Here is a 27,257-nt window from a genome sequence, read left to right on the forward strand (position 1 = left end):
TAGGCTATAAGTGGTTTTGATTTGCATTTCTCTTATTAGTGGTTTGGAGTATTCTTCCATATGTTTTTGTGTGTGTGTGTGTGTGTGTGTGTGAGGCAATTGGGGTTAAGTGACTTGCCCAGGGTCACACAGCTAGTAAGTGTTAAGTGTCTGAGGCCAGATCTGAACTCAGGTACTCCTGACTCCAGGGCCAGTGCTCCATCCACTGCGCCACCTAGCTGCTGTTAGTCAATTACTGGCAGTCCACACTTGAAATTAAGTGCCATACAGTCTCCAACTTCTCAGTTATGTTACACTTCAAAGACAAATATTTCATTTTAAATTGCTGACACATGGAACACTCCCTTTGTTCTGACTTCCCTTTCCCTTATTGTTTGCCCCCCCCCCCAAATCTCCACTATTCAAACAAATGTTTGAATGATCTAACACTTCACACTAGTCCTCAAATAACACAACTAATAAGCTGACAAATAAGTCAACTCCCGGGATCATACCTGAAGTCAATTTAGCTTGGTAAAAGTAGCCTAACTTGACTTAGTACAAGCTCGAGGAATCCGTTGAGTCTCTTATCCATGAAGAATCACTGTAGTAGGACTCTGATGCAGAGATAATATTTTATACGAAAGGGTTTTCTGACAAAAAATTAAAAAGAAATAACACTACATAGACCAAAATCCATCCTTTTTTTCTAAATATTTTATTTTATAACAATCCTCTTGTAAAAAGAAAAGAATCAAAAAATAAAAGTAAATTTTTTAAAAAGTTGAAAACTGCAATTATGAGCAGAAGGTCTATGGCATGCCATCTTTGGAATAATCTTCCACAGACTTTTTCTTCCATAAAAGAGAAACTAAATTTCCTCACAGTTCTGATATGTCCCTTTGCAGGACAACATATGGCAGCTAAATCGTATGAAAAGAACTTCTGTAAGGCAGTCTCATCACTAAAGAAAATAAAGTACATTGATTTCTGTTCATTTTTTTTTTTTGCACATCTTCCCCTTGAAATCACTACATAAATACGAACTCTACATACAAAATTCACTATTGCTGAATAGGTTGCTGACACTTTGACAACAAAGATTAAATGAAAATTTATATTATTTCAAGAGAGACCAGTGATTCCCCAGTCATTAAATGGAAGTTTATTCATTTACAAATAAACCTCATCAGATGATAATACCAAGATTTGATTTATTGCTAAGGTTACCCAAAAAAGGTGCAAAAAACCCCATATACGGATGTAATGACAATAAATAAGGAAAACTTGCTTCAAAATACCCAAAACATGATCACATTCAAAATTCTAAAAAATATGGATAGTAGGTACTTGAGGGGGATGTGCAGTAAAAAAAAAATAATCAATACATCTTAATGGCGGGGACAATTGGCAAAGTTAATACTGCCTGTGTTAATCACTTAAAAGCTAACTTTTAAGCAAAATAAATTTCATTCCTTTAGGTCAGCCACCATATCTGACCTTATAATAAAAGGCCTAGATCTAACAAATGTGACTTAATTATTAGTTGTTTGCATCCCTACTTCCCCTACTCACAAAGAAGGGAGCCAAACCATACTTTTTCCTTCTCTCTGTCCCCTCATATAGACATTTCTCAATAGCTCATGATGGGACAGAATTCCCTGTGGAGACCAAAGAGAATATAGAAACCATCAATATTGCAAGAATACATTTTTAGAAAAGTGATAGGCAGCGCCTGTCTTTTAGTTATAAAGAGGAACTAAAGATATTGCCAGTGTACAAAATTAATTGATAGATATACTAAAGAGAAAGTACTCCCACACTGGGTTATGTATTTGTGGCTTGGTGACCAAAAAAATACCACTTGAAGCTTTCAGAGATGAACCACTGAATCTCCCAATTTCATTCCACCCACTCCACCCCTCCAAAGCAAACACAACTGGGGACAAGCAGAAGCCCTCTACTTCCACTTAATTACAATTATGGGAATAAAAGGAGGTAGTACATTAAAGAGAAGGGGGGGGGGGAATTATCTGGAAGAAGTACTTCCATTGAGAAAGAACTTTCTATAGCAATCTAAATTATTGCATAATTCTTTTTCAGATGATTTTATTCCCCAGTGAGAAAATTAATGATTAAAAACCCAAAACACCCATTCTTGCAAGGCTCTAATATTGCTAATCTGAAGTGGCTGTTGGAATTATGACAGATGATAGGGCAAGCTTTGCCAATGGGGCCATGTAGTGTCTGGAACAAGGAACAATCACAAGGAGAAAGGGTATGTTCGAGAAGAAAGGAGAAAACGTGAAAACACAACACTAAGCTTTATACTTATTCTCCTTAACCAAAGAATTCAACTCATCATATTCACCTAGTATGGGACTTGTGGAGAGAGAGGTCTTAAGCAAGTAAACTCTAAATAAATAATATACTATTTAAAATTAAGTTTGGTCAATGAAGGCTCAATAAATATATCCACTGTGTGGGGAAAATTCCAGAAAGAAAAAGACAAACACAAAAACAAAACAAATCCTTATCAGGAAAACCTTTCATTATAAAAACCAGGCCAATTTTATTGGACCCACTTTTTTCCTGACACATAGCCTTAGTTGTCAAAGATATAACCTTTCATTCTTTCGGGGGGAAATGAACTGATTCATTCTTTAAAAAGGTTACATTTGATCATAATATTAAACCCACATTGGTGAACACGAAATCTATATAGAATTGCTAAATACCCCAGAGCAGTGGTGTCAAACTCAAAGAGAAACCCCCCCTGCCAGTCACCTATTGACCTAGAAAAATCACAAATTAATATTATCTCTATTAAACTGTATTTTGATTTATTTTTGGTAAACTTCTCAATTAGATTATAATCAGGTTCAAGTTGCAAGTTTGACATTTTTTCCCCTGGAGGACCTGAATGAGTAGTGTGTTAAGATAGTGTTCTCATGTCTATGAGAAAACCTGATTATACATTGGAGATTCCAAAGATCAGTAAAATTAAAGTCCTTCTACTCCTAAAACCAGACATTTTCTTGGTTGAATGTTATGAAAAAAAAAAAACCACCAATGATTTCTAAAATGTATCTGAATGCTAATTACTCAGTTCCCTCTTGCCTATTTCTAGTTCTGGGCAAACATGCATGCATATTCATGTTCTCTCTCTCTCTCTCTCCCCCCCACCATCCCCCTCAGACTATCATCTGGGTACATATACTTTATAAGGTGGGTTTTATTGTTAAACAGGGTTCTTAAGTTAAAATATCAAGCTTGTTCACATTTTAAATTATCTGAAGAAGGGCAGAAAAGTTGAAGGCTCCTTTTCTAAGTAAAATATTCCCCCCTCTTCCTACAAAAAGAAAAACAAAAAATAAAGACATTCCAGCAAAACTATAGTACCAAAGGAAAGATTTTTATACTGTTTTTTTCTTTTTCTCTTGGAAAATTCAAAGTCTATCTCACTGTCAAGCATATACTGCTTGCTTCTTATGTGTATGAAAATTTCACAAGATTGAAAGGTTTACTTTTATAAACCAGTCTTTTAATTGTCTGCTTAAGTATAAATTTTGCCTTTGGAATTTGAAGCATGCGATGAAAAAAAGTGCATCTGATTTTTTAAAACATCCTTTAAATCCTATATACAACTGTAACAGCAAAAGACTTGGTGAATATTAACAGTACTCAGCAGCCACTACATTTTATACACTACATAAAAAGGGATCCACGAGTAATTCTCTCATAGGTGCAGTACATGTTGCAATAAGAACCTGAATCATACAATGTTCATAATTGTGCACATAGAACTTTGCAAACTGATCAGCCTTCCATAGACCAATTGGAATTTTCAACATAAAACACCCCCCTCCCTCCAAAAAGTGCAAGGCTACTGAAAAGAAACCAGCTCTTTCACCACCTGTGAAGCAGTTTAAATTGGACTTCAGCTCCCAAAGAGCTCACACACCGTGACCCAACGTGCATAGATCAGAATCTATAATGAAGAAGAGAACTCAACATTGTAAAGCCGTATTTCCTCCTCTGCTTCCCGAATAGAGGGTGGATGTGGTGTGATAATCCCATATGGTTGGCAAGATGTGCAGCTGCTCCTTGCTCTGCCCCCAAAGTGGGAAATTCACATGACGTTATAAACCTACAACCTGACAAAGCAGTTATTGCTTTTTTATAGTTTTGATAGTGCATTTTTAAAAGGATCATGGCTTTGCCTCCGAACCGAGAACTGATGCCAGGATAATCTGATGTGTTTTTCTAGTCTTTCCCCTGGACTTCTTGTTCTATGAATTTTAACCCAAGAAAATATGAGAAAGAACAGAATAGGGGCAGTTTGAAGGGATATATAGTCACATACAGCAATTTGCCCTTTCTTGTTTATAACACCTGCAGCCTATACAAACAATTATCCAGGAAGCTTTTACTATCAGTTGGTAATTTGGGGGCTCATTTATACAACTTCAAATAAGTCAGAGGAAATTTCAAATCTTCATGTTGGATGTATGGGATGAGTCCAGGGCAAGTAAGGGAGGGAAAATGTTTCTGTTAGAAACTGAGCAACAAGAAAAATTGGCTTTTAAATATGTTATAATCAAAGTGGTGTTTCAATTCTCTGGTTTGCACTAGGACATGGAAAAAATCAGTTTTGATATAACAAATATGTTTGTTCAGCAACACTAGGACTGTGCCCAAGTTCTTCCATTCCAAGGTTTTAAAAATTAACAAATGCTCACCATTTAAGCAAGGAATTTAGGAGGAAAGCCGTTATTTTATATAATGAAATCAAGTCTTGTTGACTCGAGAGCTATGGAGCTAAGACATGGCGGAAAATTTGTTAAAAATTAAGAATCATCACCTATAGCTTGTATATACTTTTACAAAGACAATAAATAGAAAAGGACTTGCCCCGAGTGACTTGAAATTAATTTCCTCTAGAAAGAATAGCTCAATATGATCTAATTTTACAAATAAAATAAATTACCTGTAACCAAAACAAAACACCACCACTATAATTCAAAAATATATTTCCTTTTTCTTTGACAGAGTTTTGAGTTTCTGGGCATATTACAGTTTAATCTCTCACATTTTAACTCTAGTTGAAAAACTAACAAAAACCTATAAGGCTACCAAGCTTGGCAGAAATAAAGGCTTTTTCACTAAGACAGGAAATACAGAATATAGTCACGCTGATGTGCCTTCATAAACTCTGTTTCTATTCTCTATAGCTCTTGACTCAGAATAACTCTCTTTATGGCTGTCCCTAAGTAACAGAGAAACCCAAACAGTGATGTTTAAGAAGTTACCTTGTAGTACAAAAGAACATGACTCAATGTGTGTGAACTCCTAAAATACTTAATTTCATCAAAACCCTAATTGACAGGGCAGACAAGTGTGATACCCAAGAAACCTTCATGACTTATACTTCAATGCATGGCAGTTAGAACAAATACCCCCCCATCACAATTAAAAAAATAAATAATTTTAAAATAAAGAAAGGGACATACAACATCCCCAAAACTATACCAAAAATCATTCTTTAAAAAAAAAATCATGGAAAGAATTCTTTGTGTTACTAGTAGGAATGGGCTGTGGATGATTTTGAGATGAGATGTATCCACTTTCAAAGCTGGAATTGTTTCTTCTCAGCCTCATTTTCAAATTGTAATTTTTATCTTGCTTGATATAAAGCCAGAGAAATGTTTACAGACCATTGACACACAACCAACTTAAGGCTACACATTGCACATCTGTCCTTTGGGAAAGAAAAACCACCAACTCTGCAACAACTCCATCTCTTCTCTTTTATAGACTCACACGGCCCTGCCCGAAGGATATGGGAAGGTTCAGGATTTGGAATAGGGGCCAGATTCCCTGCCATCAGACTGTAGTCCATTCCATTCTTGAGTTGGGGTTCCCAACAAAGCTGAGTGCCACTCTTTCTGAGGTTTCCAAAGTGCAACAAGGCAATGAGTCACAGTGGCCGCTGGTTAGAGTGTTTTTGTCAACTGCCTCAGCTGCTGTAAGGCCTGTCTGGTGTAGAGTACCAACTCCACTGGACTGCTGTTCAAGGCCAGGGCACAGACACTTGAACTCAGCTCTGTGAAGAATTCTGGAAAGAGGGGAAGAAGAGAAGGAGAATGAAATAGGAAGTTGGAGCTCCAGAAATATTATGTTAAAGATAGAAAATGAAGGAATCTCAAACCATCTGAGCTACTCCAGCATGTACAGGAACATTAACACAGGACAGATTTTGAACAGAATGCAAGAAAACAGCATGACCCCATCTATCCTAATGTCTGTGAACAGGTTATACGTAGCCCACAACATGGATTCAATCCTAGTCTATGCTAAGGAAACCTTTGTTTCAGGTTCCAAATCATGGTCCTCACCATAATAATGGTTTCTCCTCTTTTTTTTTTTTTTTTTTGGTGAGGCAATTGGGGTTAAGTGACTTGCCCAGGGTCACACAGCTAGTAAGTGTTAAGTGTCTGAGGTCGGATTTGAACTCAGGTCCTCCTGAATCCAGGGTTGGTGTTCTATCCACTGCACCACCTAGCTGCCCCTCTACTCATCTTAAAAAAAAAAAAATATATATATATATATACACACACACACATATATATATATACACACATATATACATACATGTATATGTATATATGTATATATACAGTATACAAACACAAATTCATATATATAATTTACTAGGAATAAAAAAGAATAATATGAACTAGAAATGAGTGAAAGGTTACCAAAACTATCAAAACAAAAGAAATTCAGCAGGCTGAATCCGTAGTTGAAGAGATAAATATCTACCTACTTCTCTATTTTAACATGCCCTCCCTCCCCTTTCTGTGAAGCAAAAAAAGAACAAATATATACATATACACATTCCGTCTCTCACCTGTATTCTTCCTTGCTAGTGTATCAGCCTGTTCCCAAAGATCATAGGCATTGAGGATATGGGAAGTGATGATGACGTAAGAAGAGGTCATATTTTGGATCACAACAGGAGTGCTGACAGTTGAGCCGATGCCACAATTCCCTGTACCGCCGGCACTTGACCCCGGCTGGAGAACTCCAGAGCTTGCAGGAGAAGGCATGGGGGACCGAGGTGATGGTGTGCTTATATTTCTGGCAGAAAAAAAAGAGAATCTTGTTACACATCTGGGTGAGCAGTGTATAAGGCCTCAGCAAAGCACTTGTGAATTTCCTGGTATTGAGTAAACTGGGGCCAAAACAGTGAGTGGACAAAAATAAAGCAAGTCCTATGTTATATCTTAGTATATATTTTAAAAATAAATAAAGCTGTCCTTATTCTAAGGGGGAAACCCCCCTCCTCCAAAATAACAAAAAAGATAATTTCCTTGGCTATAAAGAAGTCAGCATCTGGGGGGAAGTGGGTATAATGAAGCATTCTATACCGGGGTACTTTTCATGACTGCAGACATCTATCCACCTCATGGGATAATGTTCCAAATGTTTAAGGTCTCCGGGAGGCAACATGGGCTGGTAGGCAGGATGTTAGCCTCAAAGTCAGAGAGATGGGGTTTCAGGTTCTGCTTCTGACACCATATTTCTGCTTGGGTGACAACAAGCAAGTCACTTAACCAATTCAGTACCACAGACAGTTCTCCTAGGCCAAGGTACACAGTAGCTGTGGATCTGCAATTTTGAGTTCACCAATGGACTGATCCTACAAAAGGCTTTCCCTCAGTAGGGCTTTCTCTTCGGGATAAATATAAGATCTTATAGTTGGACTTTAAAAGAATCAGTTTCACAAAGGTACAGGCTACCTTGGGAGGTGAACTCCTTTATATTGGAGGTCTTCCCTGGCGGATATGTTGTAGAGATTTTTAGAAGGTATTAATTAGGTGGACTAGGTGGAAGCTGATGGCACTTCCACTTTTTTTATTCTGAGATTATCATAATGGAACCTGGATCTCTCTGGTTCACAGGATTCCCAAGAATATATACTTTGAAATATTTTCTCTTGTATGCTTTTAAGTAATTCATCTATTTTGCTAGCAGTCTGAAGATGATGTTCCACAGAAGTGGGACTGGCAAAAATGTTCAGATATGATCAATTATTTCATGATTTTTTCTAATTTAAGTTGTTTACAAATTCTTAGTGGAAACCTGAAATAAAACCTTTTTGGTTTTTAATTTCTGATGTTTTCTCTTTATTGTTTGTTACCTTTCTATGTTTCCTTTGAGTCTTGTATTTCAAGGTCAAATTTTTTATGCAGCTCTGCTTTTCTTTTTTAATTAGGAATACTTGAAATTTAATAAAACCTTTTGGATGGTAATTTTAAAACAGCAAAGTTGTCAAGTGATCAGGAGTACAAAATGATCTCATAACATGACAGAGTTAAAAAAACAACAACAATAATAGGGAAACTCATTTGAATCTCGTAAAATTAAGTTGAATATTTCTAGGGGCTTAAAATATAGGACAATTCCCTTCCATTCTTGATCGGTAGTTTCATTCTTGGGACAAAGTACAGAGGAATTAGGGAACATTATTGTTAAAAAGGTAAAAGCAGGGCTAGGAGTCAGAGGCAGGGTGTCATCACAGCTCAGTCCCTCATGAGCAGCTATGAGACCATGGGGTAAGACACAACCTTTGAGTTCAATTTCTTGACCAAAAATTTTAAAATGAAAGGAATTAACTATATGTGTGTGTGTGTGTCTACGTATATATATGCACACGTACACATAGATTATATATGAGAAATGTAATCTCTATTAATGATATGTAGATATATATTATGTACAGGTATAACCTATATCTATCAATCTATATTGTAATCTAACATATCTAAATTAATATATAGATTAATCTGAGTATGGATTATATAACCTCCACACACACATATATACATATTTGATCTATATAATCTAGATCCATCATATCGCTCTCTATAATACCTTCCAGCTCTAAAATTCTATGTCATCTATTCTTCTTGATCATCTTATAAGAAAATGTGAATTTATTATAAAAAGAAAAGGGACTAAAGTTCAAGGGACAGACAAGTATACACAGAATCTATTTTTAAATTAAAAGTAAAGGCAGGTGTATAAACTGTGAGAATAAGCAGCAAATAGACCAATTTTGGAAGTTTCAAATGGGGTTTGCAATTAACTACCTTGAGACACCTGAAGAAGCAGCCTGCACCATCCTGGATGAACTCTGCAATACAGAAGGTGAAGCGAAGTTTAATGTCACCAAGTATTATCATCAAACCCTATTGAATTTAGATTTCCAAGTATTGGGGAAAAGATCAGAAAGAGGAGGATAAATATAAGAAGTTGCAATATACCTTAAAATGTTCATTAAGGGTCCGAGAATACTTTATTGCAGTGTCTTTCTTACAACGAAACATTGCCATGTAAAGAATGGACTGACAACGCATGCTACATATTAAAAGAGAACAGAGATGAGCTGACTAATGCAATTTAAAAATAGATCAAGCTTAACAAGGCCCACAAAATACAAGCTCAAGATAAATGGTCACTTACAGGACAATAAAAATATTATATATAACTCTTTAGGGAAGAAAATAACTAAATAGAAAAGATATCCTTAGGGAAGAAAATACTGTGTCTACTACTACTGTGGGATATCACAAAACAAAAAATTTTTGGAAAGAAATATCAAGTATTTCAATGTGTATCTAATGAGATTTATATAAATATGAAAGAAATACTTATTAAACCCATTACTTACTATTAAAGCAAAGTATAAAGCATTTGGCTATTGGGCAGTTCATGAACTCTGACCATGTGGTAAAGCATTTTAATGTTTGAGCATTTAATTTAACTCTTTAGGGCTCATTCATTAGTCTAATGCTTTTTTCTTTATAATACACTATATTTTAAGGAAAAAATTTTAAAGTCCTTAAAATTTTGAAAAATTTTCTTTACCACTTAATATATTAAAATCGAAGTATTAGCAGGCCTTCAAATGACGCAAAAATGAATCCTAAGCAATATATGGAATGAAAAAGTACACACCACAGAACAATGAAAATTCTCTCCTGTGCAGATGATGGGGAATCTGAAAAGGATTTTAATGATAGTATGAATCTGTAAAGAAGCAGAAAAAAATATACCCAGTGAGTTAGGAAAACCAAAGACAAATCTCATCATATTGGATTTTCCTGAAGGCAACATTGAAGGCAGGCTGAGGGAAAGGCAACAGAAATGAAGATCAATGGAATCAAGTACTGATGCAGCTTTTGGCATATCTCCCAATTTGTGGCGTTGAGGAGAAGGGGGGAGGGAGGGAGAGGGGCACTCGGAATAAACATTTATATAGTGCCTATTATGTGCCAGACATAGTGTTAAGCAACAAATATTACTTCATTTGATCATTACAACAATACTGCAAGGTGGGTACTGTTATGAGGAAAACAAAATCAAACAGGATATGTCTCGTGGAGGGTCGCACAATTAATAAGTATTGATTAGCAAGTTTATGAGGCTAGGGATTTGAAGTCAAGCCTTCCAGACTCCATGTACAATGCTCTAGCCATTACACCACCTTGATGTCTATAGGCCCCTGGAGGAGAGAGGTCAAATAAACCAAGTATACCCAAAGTGCTGTCACTTTGATATTTACCTATAAATATAGCCCAATTTCTTCTCACAAAGCATATATCTATCAATGATGTTTTAAAGGTATCGAGATGGAGGCAGCTAGGTGGTACAGTGGATAGAGCACTGGCCCTGGATTCAGGAGGACCCAAGTTCAAATGCGGCCTCAGCTTAACACTTATTAGCTGTGTGACCCTGGGCAAGTCACTTAACCGCAACTGCCTCACCAAAAAAAAAAAAAAAGTATATAGATGCTACTTTAATAAATAACTCACTTTAAAGTGTTATGAAATTCATGACAGTTTTTTGTCAGCATGTAGAGTATATTTTAAATCATAACAACTGTACAATCACCATAATATGGCAGTCCATGACATTTACTTATATATATATATATATATAAATAAATATAAATATAAATAAAAGGTCTTCATACTCTTAGTTGCTGAATAGGTATTCACTGAATGATTGAAAATTTACTAGTTTAAGCCATTCAAAAAACTTTATGAGGAAGAAATTCATTCTATGGCTGCTTGAGGTAATTCAATCCAATGCTGAAGAGCTACTATGTTGAAGAATTTCCCTTCAGAAATGCAAACAACAGAGAATAAAGAGCAGTCCTAAGTACTGAGGACCAGAGAAGAAAATCGAACTGGAGGTACTGAACTCATGGTAAGAGGTCATATTTTACAGAACAGTTGTCTAAACTTTCCATTACCTTTTATGTGCTTGGGGGGAGGGGTGGGGGAAGGAGAGAAGAGAACAGTGCAAGCTGGGTTAAGTGACTTGCCCAGGGTCACACAATTAGTATGTGTCAAGCATCTGAGACTGGATTTGAGTGACCAGTTAGGTGGTGCAGTGGATAAAACACTGGCCCTGGATTCAGGAGGACTTGAGTTCAAATTTGACCTCAGACACTTGACACTTACTAGCTGTGTGACCCTGGGCAAGTCACTTAGCCCTCATTGAACTGCAAAAAAAAAAACAAAAAAAAAGGGGGGGTGTGTGGCACTGAGGACTGAGACTGGATTTGAACTCAGGTCCTCCAGGGCCTATGCTCTATCCACTGTGCCACTTAGCTACCCCTTCCATTACCTTTTGCAGTGATGTTATTTCCTTTCTTTGAGCATTTAAGTTTAGGATAAGAGAAATAACTAATTAAGAGATACTTGAACTAAGATAACAGGGAAAGTCACTTTCTGACAGAAAGTTCAACTGTGTTAAAGTAAACATAAGGGAGAGGAGAAGGACTTGTCCAAGTTGCTATACTTACTTAATGAAATCAACAGTGTCCGAAAACATGGAGTAAACTGACTTGGATGATGGAGTCTCATACTCTAAAGCGATTCCACATTCAATAAAGGATAGGACAGAATCCAAGTACTTAAATGCTTTTCCAACCTTGTCGGACTGCAGGGTAAAAGATAATCACTGTTAGGCTGAAAAGAGAATGACTTATTGCTATATCAAATTACCAAGGGGACACTTTACAGAATTTGATAAAATAATTAAAAAAAAATTATTTGCAAAAACAAAAAAAATCTAGAATATCAAAGGAAATGATGAAAAAAGTAGGGGCAAAATGGGAAAAGCATGTCCAGACTTCAATGCATCAAAACTAGGGCACAAAGTGTATATAGAAAAAAGGTCACCTCCTGAAAGAAGTTCCGGGGCAATCATTAACCAACACTTGAGTTTCCTGGTCATAGTAAAATCAGTGCAAGTAGCTATAATGTCTAACTACAATTCCAAAGCACTAATGATAAATCATGTTATGTACCTCCTGATAGAGAGTGCAGAATAAGAAAATCTATTTTTCGGGGGGGAGGGGGGGCGGGGAGAGAAGGGAGAGACAAGAACTATATGAAAAGTTGTTTTGATGGACTATTCATGGTTGTAATCGGCTTTGTTTTCTTTGTGTTCTCAATTGAAGGAAAGATGAGAGTGGGCAGGTGGTAAGATGGATTTTGGATGATTAAAACAAAACAGGGGCAGCTGGGTGGCGCAGTGGATAGAGCACCAGCCCTGGATTCAGGAGGACCTGAGTTCAAATCCAGCCTCAGACACTTAACACTTACTAGCTGTGTGACCCTAGGCAAGTCACTTAACGCCAATCGCCTCACCCAAAAAAACCAAAACAAAATTAAATTAAACAAAACAAGAAAAAAAATCAAGAGACTGAAAAAAATGGAAGAAAATCTAATTTTTAATCTAATAGCAAAAGCCTAGAAAACAATTCAAGGAGAAATTCCTCATATACCTGGTGTGTTTTTCATATTTAAATGTTTCAAAACCATAAGGTTTTTTTAAAAAAAAAAAAGCTAAAATCCTACTGGAGAAATCTCCAATATCATATCCTTTTAGATATTATTGTGGTACTTGGGAACTGTATGGAAACAAATTTCATTTAACTTCAGCCACAATAACTTGAAAATAACCTTTAAATAGTAGTGTTTATCTTCAATTCTGACTATAGCAGGAGTTAAAAACAAAGATTTCCTACTAAGAGGAACACTTTCAAGATGATCTAGTCACATCATGTGCATAGTTAAGTGTTTCACTGATTAAAAATCTTAACCATCAGGCTCTCCAAAAATCATGATTAAAAAAAACCCACAACACTGGATACTGTATTTCAAAGAATCACAAATGAAAACTGCCCAACTTTATTAAAATCAGAGACAAAGTAAAGACAGAAATTACTAACCACTTCCTGATAAAAAGGTCAAGAGGAAAACCCCCAAGAATGTGTAAGAACTAGAATTTCCCCATTAAAGAAAAAATACTACAAGAATCCAGAAAAAAGCATTTCCAGTACCAAGGAACTAAAGATAAGGAACATTCAAGACCTGGCACTTTCTACTTTAAGTAAGCAGAAAGTTTGGAAAGTGTTTCAAAAACAAAAGAGATGGGTTTACAATTCTGCAAAGTGGAGTATAATTCTACAGAGAAAAAAACAACATACTTTGTTAATAGAAGAGGAATTTGAAGCATTTCTAGTGAAAAGATTAAAATTTAATAAGATCTATGAAATTCAAAAAACAAAAGTCAAGAGAAAATAAGAAATTTAAATTTATCTGAACCACTGGAAGGAGTTACAAGATGATACAGTGCTACTGTTCTAATGTGGGAGAACAAAAATGTGTTCCTCCAAAACCCTAATGTCTTCAAAGGCTACTGAGGAAATGAAATAAGAAAAACAGGGGACCTAGGGGTAAACTTTCTGCTCTAAGGGTTTTAAAAGATAATTAAGGAGCAAATTCATTTAAAAAACATTAATTTTAAAAATTAGTTGAGACATTTAGTTGAGAAGGTAGGAAAAGAAGGTGGAATTTCATAATTAGGGTATATGAGAAGAAGAGTAATATGCAAATATGGAAGACAGCAAAAGCATCAGATGAGCCTCACTATCAGAACTAGATGAAGGAGGGCTAAACACAGAATCACACAGATACATTTACACAACTAAACAGGGAAACATGGAAAATCAAAATACATTTCTGCATTAGCTATGTCCACACACACACACACACACACACACACACACACACACACACACACGTATTATGTCTCTCTGTGTATATATGTGTGGATGTATGTGTGTATACATACATATATGCATACATGTGTGCATACACATATATACGTGTGCATGTGTGCGTGTACATGTACGTGTGTGTGTAAATAAAATTCTCTACTTGGAATATTTCACCTCTCTATCAGAAGGAGATGGATGGCTTGTTTCATCACTTGTCCTTTGGAATCATGTTTGGTCATTGTGATAATGAGAGTTCCTAATTCTTTCAAAGTACTTTGTCTACGATATTGTAGTCATTATTACAGAGTGTTCTCTTTTGTTCCTTTCACTCTCATCACTTCATACAAGTTTGCCCAGGTTTTCCTAAAAGCATCCCCTTCATCACTTTTACAGCATGATAGTAGTCTATCATATTTATATACTATAACTTGTTAAGAGTTTCCCAGCTGATGGTAACCACTCCCAGATTCCCATTGTTTGCTGGCTCAAAAAGAAACTATAAACATTTTTATACAACTTTAGATTATGCTTTGTTTAGAGGGTAATCTTTCCTTTATTCTTCCCTCCCTATACTTCCCCCATCTCCCTTCTCCACTTTCCCTGTTTTCATGTTGAATAAAATTTATTCCTGTAGCAACTGATATTTTGTGTGCACTCTTCTATCTTTGACTGGTTTAGATGAGAGTTAGGTTCAAATGTCAGTCACTACCTTCATCCTTGTTTACACAGATGTCTACTGGGGCACCCTGTTTATGTGAAACAATTCTTCCTAACCTCTCCCCCCTACACACATACCCATGTATTATTATTATTGTTATTATTATTATTAAAAATAATTTTAAAAATAATTATTATTATTTTACTTGCTGTCTATTCTTCTCTTAAAATAGTCAAGATAACTCCTAGGCCTTGTTTAATTAAGACCTCCTCCTCTATGACCCTTGATAATGATAAGGCTCAGAGGGTAAAAATATTATCTCTCCATACTAGAATGTGAGCAAGTTTATTACTGCTTAGTACAAGTTCAGTGTTCATTCATATTTACCTTTTAATGTTTCTCTTAATTCCTGTGTGTTTGAACTTTAAAGTTCCTACATAACTCTCGTCTTTTCACCAGGAATGCTAGGAAATCCTCTATTTTATTAAAGATCCATTTCTCCCCTATAGCATTATGCTCAGTTTTGCTGGATAAAATATCCTGGATCTATTTGCTCTGCTATCTGGAAAACCATATTATAAGATCCAGTCCTTTGGAGGTGAGGTTGTTAAATCATGCATGATCTTGATGGTGGCTCCCCTATACTTGAATTTGTTTTCTCTGTCTCCTTGCAATATTTCTTCTTTGACCTGAAAAGTGTCTTTTTTGAGGGGGTGGGGGAGAGAACAGTGTCTTTTTAATTCTCCTTTGCCTTCTGGTTCTAAGAGATCTAGGGAGTTTTCTTTTGAGATTTCCTGAAATAAGATATTTATGCTCTTTTTTAAGTCATGGTATTAAGATACTCAATTGATTCTTAAATTCTTTTTCTTCTATTTTCCAAGTTAGTGGTTTTACTGAGAAATCATACATTTTTCTGCTTTTTCCCCCCCAGTTTTTGCTTTTGCTTTAATATTTCTTGTTGGGCCACACAGTCATTGGCTTCTAGTTGGTCCATTCTAATTTTCAAGGTCTTGCCTGGGTAAAGATTTGTATAGCTTCTGCCAAGCTGTTAATTATTTTTCTAATTCTTTATTCCATAGCTCTGTCATTTCAAAATGTTTTCCTCTAGTGCCCTCATATAAAAACATTTTTATCTCGTTTTATAACTCATTTTACCTCTCCCAAGAACCGTAATTGAATTTTTGCTTAAGCTTTGTTTTTCTTTGAAGCTTTGCTTACAGATGCATCCTCTTCTTCAGGATTTGTCTTGAGCCTCACTGTCAACATAAGTACTCTCTATGTTGCATGATCTCAACCGCACCCTCACTGCAGCAAGGCAAGCCCTTGACATCATTGTTATCAATTCACTATCCCACTCAGCATAATAGCTTTTTCAAAACTTTTCAGCCTCTTCAAATGTCCCCTGCCTCCTCCTTCCTTCACTCTCTCATCTGAGAGCTTTGTTTCATATCTCATTGGAAAAACTTAGGTATTCATTCACTAAGAACTCTCTTTTCTCCTCTTGTCCTCATCCCATAAGACTCAGATGCCTTCTGCCACTATCTCTCTTACTTCTCCCTTGCCTCACATGATAAAGTACCCCCTTGTTGTTGCCAAGGCAAATATCTCTACACATGAATAAGTGATCTCCTTCTATCCCCTTCTCTACAGCAATCCTCCTCATTGCATACTCATCAAACCTTCTTCTGACAGGACTAAACACCTTGAGAAGTTCATCTAAAATCATTGCTTCTCTAGCTATTCTCTCTCAACTCTATAGTCTGCCTTCTGATCTCATCATTAAACTGAAACTGCTCTCACTAAAACCACCAATGTTATCTCTTAAATGCCAATCTAATCTGCCCCCCCCATTTCATATCTCCTTGACATTGATGATCACCCTTTTCTCCTTGATATGGTCTTCTCTCTTAGTCTTTATGATACTGCACTAACCTTTATGACCATGCCGACATAGTACCTCTCGCCTGCCAAGTGTGGGTGTCCCTAAGACTGTCCTGGGCCCTCTGTTCTTCTTACACTATCTATTTTAATTGGTAATCTGATCCTAGTTCCCATGGATTCAATTATTATCAGTAAGCAGATGATTCTCCGATCTATCTATCCATCCTTAATCACTCTCCTAACCTCCTGGCTGAAATCTACAATTGATTAATGGACATCTCAAACTTGATGTCCAGTTAAACTTAAACTCAACATGTCCAAAACTGAACTTATTATCTTTCCCCCAAAACCATCTCGACTTAATAACTTCCCCATAATTGTCAAATGTACCAGGCTCAGAACCATCCTTGACTTTCCCTTCTCTCTGAACCTCCTCCCACATCTAACTAGTGGTCAAGTCTTGATGTTTCTACCTTTGTAACCTCTGGCCTTCATCACCTCATGCCTTAACTATTGCAATAGTCTGCTGGTTGGTCTCCTCCAATCCTGGCTGTCCACCCTCTACTTAGCTTTCGAATTTATCTTCTTAAAGCACAGGTATGACCATGTCATCCTTTTCAAGAAATTACAGTAGTTCCCCATTGCCTCAAGAATCAAATATAAAACCCTCTGTTTGGGTTTTAAAGTCCTAGGTGACAGAATGGATACAGTGCCTGGCACTGTAAGTCAGGAAGACATCTTCCCGAGTTCAAATCCAACCTCGGACACGTACTAGCTGGGTGATCCTGGGCAAGTCACTTAACCCCGTTTCCCTTGTTTTCTCATCTGTAAGAATGGAGAAGGAAATGGCAAACCACTCCAGTATCTCTACCAAGAAAACCCCAAATGGCGTAACAAAGAGTCAGACATGACTAAAAAAAAAAAATGACAATGAAAGAAAAAAAAAAAAAAGAAAATCTGGCTCACAATTAGCATTCTAATCTCCTTAATTCCACCTTACTGCCCTCCATGTATTGTACAATGCGGTGACACTGGCCACCTTGCTATTCCTTGAACAAGCTGCACAATCTTGTCTCCATGGTAATTCACTGGCTACCCCCATGGCTGAAATTTTCTTCCTCCTCATCTTGGCCTCCTGGCTTCTGTTGAGTCTCACCTTAAATTTTGCAAGAAGTCTTTTCCTGATATTCCTTAATGCTAGTGCCTTCCCCGTGTTGAATATTTCCAATTTTTCTTGATTTTTACATAGTTGTTTGTGTGTAATCTTACCCATTAGATTTGGAAAGATTTGAAAGCTTAGACCTTTTCTTTTGGAGGGGGGAGGATTTTGGGGGGGAGGTATCCTCAGTACTTATCACGGAGTCTCACACACAATATAGATGCTTAATAAATGTTTGTTCTTTTGACTCTTAGAAACTCCAGCATGACAAGAATCACTCCGAAAAGAAAACTGCTCCAGGAAATTAGCTCTAGCTTTTAGGGTGGGCATGACATGGGGCCCTAGATCCACTGTGGGTCAGAAGGAAAAATTTCCTTAACAGTGTCATATGAATATTAAACAACAGATACTTCTTTAATTGAATTGGACCTATACTCAAGATTTACACTGGGTTCTTCAGATTGGAGTTGCCTTGGGCTCAGTCCAGAACCTCTGTTTGCACAGTAATTTGGATTTGTTCTCAAGTAGGCCTTCTAGAAATTTGAATAATGAAATGTTGGGAGTTATAGATATGGAATAATGAAAGAAAAATATTTCCACTTTAAAAAACAAAACAGGGGCAGCTAGGTGGTGCAGTGGATAGAGCACCAGCCCTGGATTCAAGAGGACCGGAGTTCAAATCTGGCCTCAGACACTTGACACTAGCTGTGTGACCCTGGGCAAGTCACTTAACCCCAATTGCCTCAATTAAAATTTTAAACACACACACACACACACACACACACACACACACATATATATAAAAAAACCAAACTCTGTTAATCATTTAGTTATAAAAATTTGTCCTTTCTGCAAATGCCCACATAATCTAGAGTAAATGGAATCTAAAGAAATTTATCCCATTTGAATCTTCCCTAGAACTTGGGCTAAAAAAAAATAAATAACTGGAGGCACTGAACACTCTAGAACTGAAAAATAAATGACCAGAAGAGCCAAGAGAAGACCACTCACCATTGATTCTGCCTTGTGCTTCAATCTTTTGGCTTCTTTCATGTGAAATTCAGAAACTTGTCTGAAAAGGAGGAAAAAACCCCAAATAAGTCCACAGAAGTGGACAAGACAGAGGGGCACTTTGAGACTGAATTTTAAAATTCCAAATAATTCAAATTCTTACTTTTCAAACTTGACCTGAGGCTTCATTAGCTTGGAGTTACCATTTGGCAAAGAAGGCACAGGAAAAAGTTCACTTGGAGATGCCTAGAAAAATGATAATGCAGATTACAATTTAAGAGTTCTCAAATCAATCTTTTTTTTTTTCTGTTTAGAATTTTATTTTCCAAAATATATGTAAAAACAAATTTGGACATCCATTTTTTAAAACTTTGTGTTCTAACTTCTCTTCCTCCCTCCCTTCCCACCCCCCACCCCCAAGAACTCAAAGAATTTGATATAAAGTTATATGTGAGTAGTCATGGAAAACATCCCTGCATTAACTAGGTTGTGAGAGAAAATAGATTTAAAAAAACAAAAATTCAGATTAAGGAATTGTCCAAAAAAAAAAAAAGTTTCAATCTGTTTTCAGATACCATCAGTTCTCTCTCTGTAGATGGATTGCAATTTGCATAAGTCCTTCAGGGTTATATTGGATCATTGCCTTGCTGGAAATAACCATGTGCTTCCCAGCAGATCATCTTACACTATTACTGTTATTTTGTATACAGTACATTTCACTCTGCTTCAGTTCATGTAGGTCAAATCAATTTTAAGAAGTGAAAAATAGCTACCACTAATCTTCTAGTCAGTTACAAATAAGATCACTTGCACAATCGTTCCTCCTCCCTTTTCCTTTTAATCAAATATTCAAAGGATTCCAAGTTTAAGGTAAGAGTGAAGTGTAGAAAACACCTTGAACCTATCTCTAAACCAAAGTGAATAAGAAATAATTTGCAAATCACTAAACCACAAGGCAAAACTCAATGGATTTGTTTTTTTAAAGGAAGGTTGGGGGGGGGGGGGGAAGCCATTAAAATCATCTCATGGACAAGAAGAGTTCCTTGCTGTAACAAGGGGGGTGGGGGCAGGGGGAAAAAGGGAGGAATCTTAGGAAGCCATCCAAGAATGAGGTAAAGATAACTTAAGATCAGCCCTGCCTTGTATCTCAAATAGGAGGCAAACATGAGCAATGAAAGTATAAAGAAAAAAATAGTACTCCTGGCACCCCTACTCCTGACACTTCAGCTCTCCTAGTCTCCTCCATGTCCAAACCACAGGGTAACCCATTGAAGTCAACAATATTAGGCGCTGATGTCCCATGTACCCTTCTAATGTTCTGGCCTCTTCCTTCCTACAGTCTTGCTGATTCACCAGCATATGGTAGTCCTACATCTTATTTCAGAACAAAACTAGTGGCAGTATCCAAGGTGGTCCTGCTGCTAGGGTAGGCTGGACTTCACAAAACAAAGCAGCCCTGTGTCACAAGTGAAGAAAAAGGAGATGCTTGCATAGGAATTTTGTGTGTAATTTAAGATTCTAAATGTGGATTCTAATCTGTTCCCCCAGTTTTGGGGGAAACTGACTAAAATCACTGATAAAACAAGTTTAGGTTCTTAAGGGTTTATTGAAAAATAGAAAGAAAAAGATTGAGAACAGAATTCCAACAGCCTGGCATTCCTATCTTTCCTCAAATTTCCTGTGAATTTCTCTGCCTCCACCACCACCATCAAGTCCAGAACCCAAAAAGGGCGAGAGCTCTCTGCGCAGGCTCTTTCCTCCTTCCTGTCTCCTCCCAGAAAATAGGAGGCTTCTCAAGTTGACTGGCTGGTAGCCTTGATAGGCAGCACCCATGAGCAAACATCATTTCCTGATGCCAAGGAAAAGCCACATGGCCTTGCCCTCTGAGGCATTTTCCTCATGGTGGAGCTTTCCCACAGTAAGTCTCCAGTAGGTGGCATCATTCCAATCATTACAATATGGAGCCCAATGGAGAGTTAAATTGAGTGAGAAGCCCAGAACTACAAGGCTGATTACAACTATACATGGCCAAAGAAGTCAACAGAAGTAATGAGAGAAACGTGGAAAAGATATCCAAGGTCATATCTGCCCCCGACTTCCCTTCCTCCTAACTCCATGTCTATGCAGTATTGTAGGGACCTGCCTCCAATCCCTTGACCAGCTAGCCTCCTGTGTCAACCTGAGAAAAAATAAAGTGAATGAAACCTAGAAGACTAGGAATTAGGAAGGTAGAGAAAAGGTCCAGTATCTATGGCCTCTGAACCTGCTGAAATAGCACATCCCCATAGTCCACAAACTCTAAAGAGCAAAAGGCAGGTCCAGCCCTGGTGATCAGAGAGAACAGAAACCTGAGAACAAGTAATGGTAAAGGGTACAATAACACTGGGCCTTCAGGTGGGAAAGGCTTAGTAGTACAAACACAGGATCAGCAGGGACATGATCAGTGGTGTGATTGATAAACGCAAATAAAAGTTGAACAAGAAGGCAAAACAAATAAAAAACTCTAAGAAAGAACCATCTTCATGGTCAAATAACTTAAGGTGAAAACAAAACAAAACAAAAACAAAAACAAAACAAAAAAACCTGAATTAAAATTCCCTGAGGAATACAAAAAAATCCTGAAAGCTTCTCTGATGTGACAATGGAGGTAACACCAAAACTCTCCAGAATGGCTCAAAAAGTCATCAATGAGGAGCAGCTGGGTGGCACAATAGATAAATTACTGGCCTGGATTCAGGAGGACCTGAGTTCAAATTCGGCCTCAGAAACTTGACATTTACTAGCTGTGTGTGACCCTGGGCAAGTCACTTAACCCTCACTGACCTGCAAAAAAAGTAATCAATGAAAACAGTATTATCAGAGACTATAGGCTTAACAGGAAAACACAATTTTTCACAAGAGTAAATTACTTTTAAAAAATTAGAATACAAAAATCCAAAAGCTAAAAGAAAAATGGAAGAGAACTCATTAAGAAAGTTCTTGCAAAATAAAAATAAAAGACTATAAGACTTTGAGAAAAAATGATTTGTGAAAAGGAAAACAAGAAATTCTACAAAAAAATGCAAATGGCAAAAGTATAGATTGTGTAATCCCATAAAACAGCAGAAAAAAAAAGTTCAATTTTAACTCATAAAATAACACATTAGTCAATCAAGGAAAATTTGTTACAAGGTCAATGGAAAACCAATCAAGAAATGAAATGAAAACTTGGAATGCTATTGGGAAGACTAGAGGCTAATGGTTGGCACCTCTAAAACAATGCTAAGCCTAAACATCAAAGAAATAATTGGATTTCCCATAAAAGGGAAAAAGTTTAATTACGCCTTCCAAAAGAACCCAAAGTTCAGCAGTATATTTAATATGCAAGTTGATCAAACAGTGGAAAGTCATGAAAGAAGATGAAATGAAATTCTTGTTTTCATGTGGCTAAAGTTAGACCAAGAACATGGAGATCTTTTTGAAACAATGAATTAATGTTTTATTTTAGAGGGGGAAAATCTTAGTTTCTTCAGTGTAAAAGCAGGGAGAGGAAATACCTATGATTTCATTAGTACAGGGAATTTGGGAATTTGGAGTGAGGAAACCCTCTTTACCAATGTCAATTGGTACCTGCTTTACAATTTAGTTCTGCAGAAATGTTGTTTGGGACAAAATCTGAACCCAGGACTTCCTGACAGCAAAGTCAATTCTCAATCCACTAAACCACACTGCCTTTCAATTCTCATTTAAAGCCAAGTGTTTTGAATAATACAGAGAACTTTTCTTGGATAGAATGGGTAGCTGATAGGACTCTCAAGGCAAGGTTGCTGAGAGGCTTTCAAATTTTCCCTCTCCCTTTGGGGTGGCAGAAAGGTAAGCAGAGAACATGAAGGTACAGATTACAAAGGGCAGAGGGGTTGGTTGGGTTAAAAAACGAACTCCCACTAATATAGAATTCTTCACCTTTTTTGTGTTTCTTTGGCCACTTTGGTGAAGCTTTTGGAACCTTTCTCAAAAAAGTGTTTTTAAAGATTTTAATAAAATGTGTAGGATTACAAAGAAAACCAATTATGTCAAAATGCATTAACTTACTGGTATAATTTTGATAACTATATTCAGTTATCAAAAAATACATATTTTTAAAAAGTTCTTGGATAAAAGGTTAAAAAATCCTGCAATAGAAGGAAAGAAGTAACTGGCCATTTGGAAATGATCATGGATATGCAAAAAAAAAAAAAAAAAAAAGGGGGGGGGGGAGGAGACAAAAAACAGTAACAGGTCTTCTGAGCTATAGTCACAAAATGCTGGCCCCGGAATACTGTGGCCTCCATTGAGAATTGCTATTCCAAGGGGGCAGCTAAGTGGTGCAGTGGATAAAGCACCAGCCCTGGATTCAGGAGGACCTGAGTTCAAATGTGGCCTCAGACACTTGACACTTACTAGCTGTGTGTGTGTGTGTGTGTGTGTGTGTGTGTGTGTGTGTGTGTGTGTGTGTGTGTTTGAGAGAGAGAGAGAGAGAGAGAGAGAGAGAGAGAGAGAGGGAGGGAGAGGGAGAGGGAGAGGGAGAGAAAATGAAAATGAATGAATGAATGAATTACTATTTCTGCAAAAAGATACAGGAGCAGTTTTAAAAGTGAAGTCTATTTACTTCGGGGAACCTACATTACTATCAGAGGCACCATATCTTGGCAATGGAAAATGGACAACATGTTATATAGGTAGATTAAGTAAATAGCCATGTCACAATGGCTAACATTTAAGGCTACTGATAAGTAACAGAATAAAGGTAAGAAAATATTCCCTTCTCAGAGCTGGACAAATCAAACAGAAAAATAAAAGAGGAAAAAAATAATTGAATAAATTATTTGAAAAATTAGAAATTATTAATTTAAGGTGATTATAAAAAGGGAATATTCAAGAATACATTTCCCAGTATTTCATGGATTGTTTACAAAAACTGCTCAATAAAGGAATTTTCTTTTACAGACTATGAGGAAACAAAAATCAGTGAATAAAGGAATCGGGAGCATGTGATATAGATATAAATAAAAACTAGAGGCAACTAGGTGGCATAGTGGATAAAGCACTGGCCTTGGATTCAGGAGGGCCTGAATTCAAATCCAGCCTCAGACACTTGACACTCATTAGCTGTGTGACCTTGGGCAAATCACTTAACCCTCAATGCCTAGCAATAAATAAACAAACAAACAAATAAATAAAAGCTAAGCTAAGTCATGACATTCTGATGAATGAGTAGGTGAAGAAACAATAAGTGTCAAAGATAATAGTAATGAATGGAGAAATATATTTAATGTGATTATATATTTATACCCTATATCAGATGGCTTTCTGTCTTGGGTGGAGGGAAGGAAGGGAGGGAAAAAAACTTGGAAGTCAAAATCTTATGAAAACAAATGTTGAAAACTATCTTTGTACCTAGAAAATAAGAAAATACTTTTATGATTTAAAAAAAAAAGATAATAACAACAATGCAACTGGTACAAATTTATTCATCCTGAATGATAATAAACAATATGCAATTTTATTTGCTCTTAAAAGAAAAGAAAAAGCTTAAAATTGCATGTGCCTCCCTTACTGTTTGCTATTTCTGGCCATATTCATCCAAACAATTTTTAAAATCTCGAATACTTAATTTGTCTTGGTATCAATTTAAAAGATACAGCAATTTTCTGGATATTTTGTTAGGGGCAAGGAGAGGAAATTTGCTTAATTCTCAGAATTACAGTTGAACATTCAGATTCAAATCAAATGTTTCTAGTTTGACTTTTTTGGGGGGAGGGGCAGGGCAGGGCAATGAGGGTTATGTGACTTGCTCAGGGTCACACAACTAATAAGTGTCAAGTATCTGAGGTTGGATTTGAACTCAGGTCCTCCTGAATCCAGGGCTGGTGCTTTATCTACTGCACCACCTAGCTGCTCCCCGACCCCCTTTAAAAATGAGGGTGGGATGGGAAAGAGGGTAGCAAGGAAATTAGAAGCCTTTAAGAGTCCAACATCAGAGCCTAGTAATATGGGAAGACCTGAAAACATGTATAGGATAACAAATGTTAGAATAAGAATGGTTCTCCATAAAATGTATTTGTGGCCCAGGGTCCACAAACAGAGAACCCAGGTTAACATCCCATCTGCAATAAATCACAACTTCCCTGGTTTTCACTATCTTTAGTGAAACTGGATGACCTTGGAGGTACTTTCTACTTCTAGATCCATGACTGAAGGCCATGGACATGCACATTTCAAAATAAATGTAAGATAGCCCCAACCGCATAAATAATTGCTCCAAATCACTAATAATGAGGGAAATGCAAATCAAAACAACTGAGGTTTCATTTCACATGCATCGGATTGGTGTAGAGGACACACAGTTGATGTTGGAGAGCTATGAAAAGACAGGCACACTAAGGCATCATTGCTGGACTTGTAAATTTGTCCAATTATTCTGGAAAAAAAGAAAAGTGACTCTAAACTGTACCTTTCCTTCAATCTAATGATACTCTTAGTACTATATAACTAGGAGGGAAAAAATGGAGAAGGTTCCCATAGATAAAAATATTTTTTATTTTTTTGTGGGGCAATGGGGGTTAAGTGACTTGCCCAGGGTCACATAGCTAGTAAGTGTCAAGTGTCTGAGGCCAGATTTGAACTCAGGTACTCCTGAATCCAGGGCTGGTGCTTTACCCACTGTGCCACCTAGCCACCCCCAATACAAATATTTTTAAAGCAGTACTTTGGATAGTATCAGAGAACTGGAAGACAAGTAGGGAATGGTTGAACAAAGTGAGGTATAGGAATATAATAGAATATTATTGTATTGTAAGAAATGACAAATTAGATGAATTCGGAGAAACTTGTATAATCGTGAAGATTTCTGTAATCATGAACAACTCTTCTACTGCTTGTTGAGAAATGATCATTCTAGTTGATATTTGTGAAGCTCAAATTTTTTTTAAATGATGAAAAAAAGAGCTGGAGCTTTGAAGGCATTGACTTGGGGGGGGGGGTTTAAAATCTTTGTGACATCTAATAAAAGTCATTCCCCAATAAATACACAGTCAAAGGATATGAACAAAGTTTTCAAAAGAAGAATTGAAAACTATTAACCATATGAAAGACTGTTCCAAATTACTAATACAAGAACACCCCAGAGGATTCATTTTATATCCAGTAAATTGACACGGTTAACAAAAAAAGAGAATAGTCCAATTTAGAAGGGTGAAAGATGGACACACTGATGTATGGGGGTAAAGCTATGAACTGGAATTATCATTATCAAAAGCAATTTGGGATTATGTAAAAAAAGTAACAAATATTTAAGCACTTTGACCTAGACAGTACAGTTCTTGTTGTTTGTCCTTTGTTCCCGAAGAGGACCATGACATCGGGAAGTAATGTCATGACTTGCAGTGAATTGGATTTAAGTGAGGAAGGGCTGTGCAAGGTCACCAACCTCACTCTCTCCTCCAGAACCATCTGGGTCCAGTGGCAAAGTATGTATCAGGACAGCTGGAGATCGCCCCTGATGTTTAAGACAATTGGGCTTAAGTGACTTTCTCAAGGTCACATAGCTAGTAAGTGTCTGAGAGGAGATTTGAACTCAGGCCCTCCTAACTTCAGGGTCAATGCTCTATCCACTGAGCCACCTAGCTGCTCCTAGGAAGTACAATGCTAGGTATATTCACAAAGAGGTTAATGATAAAAAAAATAAAGAACCCATATACAGTAGCACTTTTTATGGTAACAAAGAACCGTTTTCAATAAGTAATGATCAAAGTAAGTGATCATTGATTAGGGAATGGCTACAAAAATTGTGGTACACAAATATAATGGAGCATTTCTATGATGTGAGAAACAATGTAACATAAGTAATGATACTGATACAAAGGGAAATAAGCTGAATTAGGAAAACAAAATAATGACTACAAAATGGGTAAAACAGTAACAAAACAGTTGAAACTAAATGTTTCAAAATCATATTGAACCAGGGGGCAGCTAGGTGGCATAGTGGATAAAGCACTGGCCTTGGATTCAGGAGGACCTGAGTTCAAATTTGACCTCAGACACTTGACACTTACTAGCTGTGTGACCCTAATGCAAGTCACTTAACCCTCATTGCCCCACCAAAAAAAAAGTATACTGAACCAGCTTAGTACCAAAGAAAAGATAAGAAAATATCTTCTCACAATAGTTTGCAAAAGTGAAAGACACTGGATGTAGACTTTTTTCATATGCTGGTTAGTTTGGCAGAACTTAAAATTTAATTATTGTAAGAGATAACTTTCTAGGAAAGAGAGGAAAGTAGGATACAATGGGTGATATTAAAACAAAATGGCATCAATTTTTAAAGAGGTGAGCCTTAATATTCCATACTGGAATATAAACCTGCAGTCTTCAACTAAAAAACTCAAAATAAACAAACAAAACCA

General features: G+C 36.7%; 1 protein-coding gene across 2 annotated transcripts in view; it reads right to left on the reverse strand.

Annotated features, from left to right (window-relative positions):
• Positions 1 to 717: 717 nt before the first annotated feature.
• Positions 718 to 27,257, reverse strand: part of AFF1 (AF4/FMR2 family member 1) — a 146,991-nt gene continuing 120,451 nt past the window's right edge. For both annotated transcript variants that reach the window (XM_043971591.1, XM_043971590.1), the window contains 8 exons: positions 18,998 to 19,080; positions 18,835 to 18,895; positions 11,861 to 11,997; positions 10,006 to 10,077; positions 9,312 to 9,405; positions 9,138 to 9,181; positions 6,893 to 7,122; positions 718 to 6,097 (listed from right to left, as the gene is read on the reverse strand). In XM_043971591.1, coding sequence (XP_043827526.1) covers positions 5,976 to 6,097; positions 6,893 to 7,122; positions 9,138 to 9,181; positions 9,312 to 9,405; positions 10,006 to 10,077; positions 11,861 to 11,997; positions 18,835 to 18,895; positions 18,998 to 19,080 — 843 coding nt within the window. In that variant the 3' untranslated portion in view covers positions 718 to 5,975. The remainder of the gene's footprint in view (positions 6,098 to 6,892; positions 7,123 to 9,137; positions 9,182 to 9,311; positions 9,406 to 10,005; positions 10,078 to 11,860; positions 11,998 to 18,834; positions 18,896 to 18,997; positions 19,081 to 27,257) is intronic.

Source organism: Dromiciops gliroides, chromosome 6 (genome assembly GCF_019393635.1).
Source record: "Dromiciops gliroides isolate mDroGli1 chromosome 6, mDroGli1.pri, whole genome shotgun sequence".
In the NCBI taxonomy this organism is placed as follows: Eukaryota; Metazoa; Chordata; class Mammalia; order Microbiotheria; family Microbiotheriidae; genus Dromiciops; species Dromiciops gliroides.